General features: G+C 41.1%; 1 protein-coding gene across 2 annotated transcripts in view; it reads left to right on the top strand.

The window, feature by feature from the left end:
- The window catches only part of ALG9 (ALG9 alpha-1,2-mannosyltransferase), a 100,379-nt gene extending 95,824 nt beyond the window's left edge, over positions 1-4,555 (top strand). For both annotated transcript variants that reach the window (XM_049613625.1, XM_049613610.1), the window contains one exon: positions 4,318-4,555. In XM_049613625.1, the coding sequence (XP_049469582.1) occupies positions 4,318-4,455 (138 nt within the window). In that variant the 3' untranslated portion in view covers positions 4,456-4,555. The remainder of the gene's footprint in view (positions 1-4,317) is intronic.
- Positions 4,556-6,677: the final 2,122 nt, after the last annotated feature.

Below are 6,677 nucleotides of genomic sequence, written 5' to 3' on the forward strand. Positions count from 1 at the left end.
AGGTTGCCTCTAAGATGAGGAATGAAAATTGAGTTGGACTTAATCATGAGAAGAAGAGGGTGGAAGAGTGTTCGAGGGAGAGGAAGGAACGCATGTGAAGGCTATAGGGTAGGGAGAGACGGAGAGGCGGCTGGCATGGTGGGAGTGTAGTGGGTGAGGAGGGAAATGTGCAAGGTGAGGTGGGGCAAGTAAGTGAGGGCTAGATCTCCTGGGCCTTTGTAGACCATGAGAAAGAGTTTGGATTTTATTCAAGCCATTTTCTGGCTGGTGCTGAGTGGACAGAGCATTTAACCTAAAAGAGCTGTAGATTTGGTTATGAAAGGGCAAGTTGCCTTTCTGTTTAGTATATCTTGGAAATGTTGGATGGGTGAAATGAATTAAGATACAGTAAGTGTGTATCCATACCCATGCAATCCATACCCATGCAATCCTCAGTGTTTGTCCTCGCTTCTCACTGTGTCTATTATCACTTTGAACTTTGGTATCACCTTTTTTTGTTTAGGAAATGCTGTGCCATGGTTACGTATCATTTATATTGTTTCTTCCATGTAGATCACTAGCTCTTTGAGAACAGAAACTTTGGTGTGCTCAGGGACAGTACCCAAAGCCCTAGACATAGTAAGCACATAGGATTTTTTTTGTTTGTTAAGGATTTGATATTTATTTTAAAAATCCGTCTACTGGTTTTTAAAAACTATTATATGTAGTATGTTTCGCCTACTGTTGTATATGTTGTAAAGTTTCTGTTGTAACAAATGGAAAACAAAGTAGGTTGTTAAAAAAGCAGTATGGCATAAAGTATAAGATAAAAAACCCTTTTCATAGGGACTGCATAGTTTTTTGTTTTAATATGGTTAAAATTGCCTTTCCAAGTGGCTTTGCAGGTTTCACTTTGACAGTATCTATTTCCTAAATCCTCACCGGTATTTGATTATTTGATGCTACTAGACTTTTTGATTCACGCAAACCTGATTATTGAAAAATTGTGCCTAAATTTACATTTCCCTCATTACCGGTAAAATTGAATATTACTTTCTATATATAGTTAGCCATTTATGTTTCTTTTCTTTGTTCATATTCTTGGTCATTTTTCCTCACGGAGTCATTTATCCTTGACTGCAGGAATGCTTTACATACTCTAGCTACTAATCCTCTCAGATGTATTACAAACATTTTGTCCCAATCTCCTTTATCTTTTTACCTTTTCTCAATGCCTTTTGCATTCAACAGTCATGTACAGTGGCCCTTCTTCTATTTCAGGGCAGTCAGTGTTTTTGGTGATGTCCCACTTATGGCCCAAGATCTCTTTTAGAATTTCTGGGCATGACCTATCAGCACACCAAGAAAAATACTCCATCACCGTGTACTGTCTTGGCTCAATAGACACTTTTCATTTTTTACATTTTTTAGTTTATTTTATAAATAGCTTATATAAATAAGAGTAAGAGGATAGATAAATTCTTCATTTAAAATCTTAATAATTTAAATGTAGCGACCCTGACACTTGGTTCCAGGTTCTCCTCATTTGGAATAGATGGACCTAGATAGATACACACCTGAAATGGATGTCTCTGAAAGCATTTGTCATGCGTGAACCTGGAATATATCCATCTTGTAAATACTGGTTCCCGACTTTAAATCTACCTCCAGTAGGTTCTAACTTAGTACTCCTGGTTCTTCTCACTCTTGCATCATCAAAACGTTAACACTAGAATTTTTTAAATCTTTAATGGGTCATAATTTTGTTAAAGAGAGTATAGCTATGTCCTTGGCTCCATAATTCAGACATTTTCATTCTTGAATTTATTAAACGTCAAATGATCCATTGAATTTGCACGTTTGTTTCTCATCTATACTTTCCAGTCACCTTTGTATACTAACCTGTCTTCGGCATTTGTCCATTTATGAGCTGTATCAAGTAAAATTTGGATCCCGGCACAAAAGATGAAAGAATCTCATCCTGCACCCTTTTAGCATAACAGGATGGTCCAGCAGGTTTTCGTTGCAAAATATTGAATAAGTCCTTCCTGTGGAATGACTAAGTGAATGAGAGTCCCTTGTTTTCTTTTTGTTCTGAGAGATCTATTGCTCACTCATCAGTTCTTGAGTTTGAGAAGATTCCTCCTTAGATACTGTATAGTATGTTGTCATCTGAAGACTCAAGAGACTCAAGTTTTACTTAGGGTCAGTGTCCCCATCCACGATAGCATTGCAGGTGCTGCTGCCCTTTGTCTCTTTGTGTCCATCTTCTGATTTGTCTAATGATTGTGACATGTCTCCCTCTGTCTGTTGTCTTCTTATTGCCCTTATGGACAGAAAATTTTAAGATTCTCAATTCTCATCTGTGTTCAATGAAAGCTAAAAGCAGACTACCAAGATGGTGTCTCAGGTCTTTCTACCCCATTGAAAGATGATACAATAATTTGGGTAATGCAGTGAGAAAATTGCAGGATGATGCAATAGTGATTATTTTTGTATCATCCTTTTTGGTGATTTCATCATTTTCCTTTGTCTTACTCGTTTAAAAAAAAAAAAAGTTGCAAATAACATGAGATAGAGGGGAAAAAAAAAACCCCTACCAAGATCCTATAATACAGCTTAAATTTATCAAAGGTTGCAGTGGACCCGTATGTAATTACAAGGTAGAATTAGTTTTATTCTATTTTTAAAAATAAGTATAATTTCTCTTTGTTCTTAGGAAGACTCTAAAACAAAATCATGAAATAACAGCCTTCCCACGTAGTAAGGAATTGTTCAGAAAAGAAAGTGAAAAACTCAAAGTGGGCCCAGCAGCCCTAATGTTCTCCTGGAGCCTGAAGGACTGAGCTGGCTGGAAATACACGTGGACTGTGCTCACAGAGCTCTTAGTGCAGAGTCCACTGGAACGGAAATGACACTTAATTAGTCTTAGCGTGTCTTTACTACACTTAAGCTCACAGGAGTTTGCTTATGGCTTTCTGTTCTGACCTTCCCCCTATCTGTGCAGCATGGGCAGAAAGAATAAACTAGCTGCTTTCTGACAGAGGTGGGTGCCCCCCCACTCCTGTTCGTTCTGTTAGCAGGCCCGCTTTATCTCGGGTGTCTCTCTTCTAAGCCTCCTTTCTATCAAAGCCCTCGAACTGTTAGCTGTTGAAGTCAAGCACGTCTCTGTTGAGCACCGAGCACTGCCAGCGTCCCATTTGGGGAGAATCTACGAGGTGTGTATGCCAAGCACGATATCATTGTGTGCAGGCACTGCGGGAGTCTGCCAAACCCAGGGGCAGGCTGCCAGTACAAATGCCACGTTGACATGACATTTACAAGTTTAGAGTCTGGAAGAGGACTGCCAGCGGAGCACTCTTCAGCTGCCTCATTTAGGGTGGCGGTAACTGGGCCAACTTTTGATTTTCAGACTCCAGAAGCATAGTCAAGAAGTAAGACTTCATATAGAATTTGAAACTATCACTGCCACATTTTCTAGGAAGTGATGAATTTGGTCAGCCCGTTTCTGGGATGTGGGATATGCCCTGGTGCAGGTTAAAAGTGCATAATCCGTAATCAGATCTGGGTCTGAGTGAGGGCTCCATCACTTACGGTGTGACCCTGAGCAAATCCGTCTGCCTGAGCCTCAGCTGCCCACTATAAAGTAGGGATGATAGCACTTTCTTCCTGGGGTAATTGGGTGGATTAAATATCTCAAGAAGTGTGAGCACTTTTTCCAGTGCTTGTCCAATAGTGAGTGCTCAGTGATGTGAGGCATTTTTCACATTCTTCAGAAGCTCGTGAGAAATTCAGGTTTGGAGCTATTTGTATGTTTTAGTCACAAGTGGGCATATTCCAGCCTGCCGGGGACACGAGCTTGTGGGGACACTCCCTCTCTGACTCAGGCATTGCCGGCACACTGTGCACAGGAAGCCCAGCACGTAGTTTTCTTTCTCTCTCTAGGGAAACTTAGAACTGGAATCAGAATCATTTGGGCATTTGGCGGAAGGCAGAAACCATTTGGGTGTTAAGAATTTATTCCAGTAATAGCAGTCCTTTGATTGACCTGGAGCTTTTCTATGGCGTATTCTCTGCAAAGGGAAGGCCTCGGGCTGTTCTGAAGGATATTCTGTGGCTTATTAGGGGCACTGTCTTTTCAGTGTTGGTAACAAGGTACTTGGTCTTGATTAAGTCTGTTTTCATGATCTAGTAGTTAAAGGACAGGTTTTTCTTTGCTACATATACAGGATATGATCCTCACCACCCTGTTTAGTTAACTTCTGTTCATCATTTTCAACACTGCTAGTAAATTATCTCAAACGATAGAATTCTTTTTTCTTCTTTCTTGTTTTTCAGATCTTCAAAGTTGCTGCGGGCATTCTATGTCCCCTTCCTGTCAGATCAGTATACAGCGTATGCAAACTACACCATCCTCAAACCCCGGAAAGCAAAGCAAATCAGGAAGAAAAGTGGAGGTTAGCAACACGCCTGTGACCCCAAAGGACGACCATCCTGTTAACTAGTGATTGCACTGACAGGACGCCCTCCACATCATCATTTGTAACGTTTGTAATAAAGGCTGTCTGACACAGGATTCTAGAATCTGGGTGCTTTGGGCTGGTCAAAGTAATTCCCATTCACGTCTTGCTGTGTCTCTGTTCTGCATGTGAACTTTTTGCAGCTAGGCAGGAAAAGGCCTTAACGTCTGGTAGGTATGTTGCTCTACATCTTACTGTTTTTCTTCTGTTCGATATTTACTAGACCGGAGAAGAGCAGAGCCACCTTACAGGAAGAATTGAAAATCCTTGAACTGGATGGCTGCATTAAACTCTCTCTCCATACTTTGGCCTGGCATCTGAGAACTAGCAAGCCTCTTTTGGGCCACACAGGCTTCTCCACCAAAGCTGTTTGGCAGCTCTTAGCAGACCTTACTCAAGTCCTAGTGCTGAAAATGAGCACAGCCTAATTGCCAACCTACATGTCCTTTTCACCTCGTGCAGGACTAAGCTTCTCTAAAGCACTTCACAGGACGAGGACCCTGTCCTGGAGATATCTCAGGAAAAAGGCAACCATTTGAGGAACTGTAACCTAATTTCATTATGTAGGATGCCTCTTATTCTCAGTTTATTTCCTATACAACAAACTGTGTTAAGTTTTCGCATGCTGTTTCTTGAATTCCAGACTTTTCTGTATAAAAGCATCAGCAGAGTAGACCATAACTGTATAGGACATATTTGGGGAAAATTAATTTGATCACTTGGTAGGTAGGTTTGGATGACCTCACATTTTTAAGTAATGTATTTTGAGGCTATTGATGAATTCCCACCCCCCCCCCCCCCTTTTTTAAAGAACCCTAGTGGAAAAGGCCACTGTATATTTACAGCACGTATTTTTGAGTCTTATCTATTGCAAAGCACATTCTGCATGGGGCACTTCTAGTCAAATAGGCAATGATAAGGACTTAATTAAAGTGTAATGAGTATATACTGTTACTTTACATACAGTATTTCACTGTTTACAAAGTACTTTCACATGATCTCGTTTGGTCCTCACGGTCACAGTGTGAGGCAGACGAGACAAGTGGTTTGGTCCCCATTTTATAGATGATGAAACAGGCTTTGGGGGGTGGTGGGGAAGGGCAAGTGGCTTGCCCAAGGCCACAGTAAGTAACAGAGCTGGGACTAGAACGTGGGTTCCTGAACTTCTTACCTAAAGCTCTTCCATACTTCCTCTCTTGACTCTGAAGACATTGGAAGACAGAGCGATGGTGTTGGCTAGAGACCTGACTGATAATGTAACTTTCTATTTTAAGGAAGAATTTTCTCTGTGTTTCTTTGAGTTCTTCAGAGCCTCCATTCTGCCTGTGGGTTAGACCATCACAGCAGTGCCCCGTGGTACGGCCCAGCCTGTGTCTGGAAAGTTGTGCTCATGTTTGGAAGTCCTGCTCTTTTGCAGCCACACAGAATCTCCTATCAGTTTCGTTTCTACATAATCAATTTGGGGTCATATTATAGGTGCCTTATTTCTGTAAAGGTAATTATCTAGTAATCTGCAGAGAGGATGAAGAGATTTTTCAGAGCTTTCATCTTTCATTCTTCAAAGAGAAGGGCTTTTCAACAGGAACTGATCCCAAGAGAAGAGAAAGGAAGTCATAGGGAAAGAAATGGCTAGTCAACGTACAAAAAGTCTCCTCCTTGTCGGGATCCCTCTCATGGAATTTCCAGACTGAGGTTGAAGCGCTGGAGAGGAAATAGGTCTAGACAGTACAGAACAGTAACTGCAGAGTGAAGATAAATTGGGGTTCCACTGCTGCTTTAAAGATTTCTGGTATTTAATTCTCCATACTTGATTACTGCTTTCCAAGGCGAATATTGGCACATGTGGTCTGACTACAGGGTAGAGAATTTGCAGTGAAATGTCTTGCCACACCTGCAGTAACCATGTGCTGTCTTTCACACTGGCTAAAGCCTTCTACTTTTTGCAGGAAAATAAGAGTCCCATAATGGAGGTCCATGGTGAGTAGCTTTTTTCCTAATCAAAGTGATACATTGATGGTCTCTTTTCTCACCTTGCATGTTTATTTTATTTTTATTTTTTTTAATTTTTTTTTTCAACGTTTTTTATTTATTTTTGGGAGAGAGAGAGACAGAGCATGAACGGGGGAGGGGCAGAGAGAGAGGGAGACACAGAATCGGAAACAGGCTCCAGGCTCCGAG

The sequence above is a fragment of the Panthera uncia genome, chromosome D1 (genome assembly GCF_023721935.1).
Source record: "Panthera uncia isolate 11264 chromosome D1, Puncia_PCG_1.0, whole genome shotgun sequence".
NCBI classification, from domain to species: Eukaryota; Metazoa; Chordata; class Mammalia; order Carnivora; family Felidae; genus Panthera; species Panthera uncia.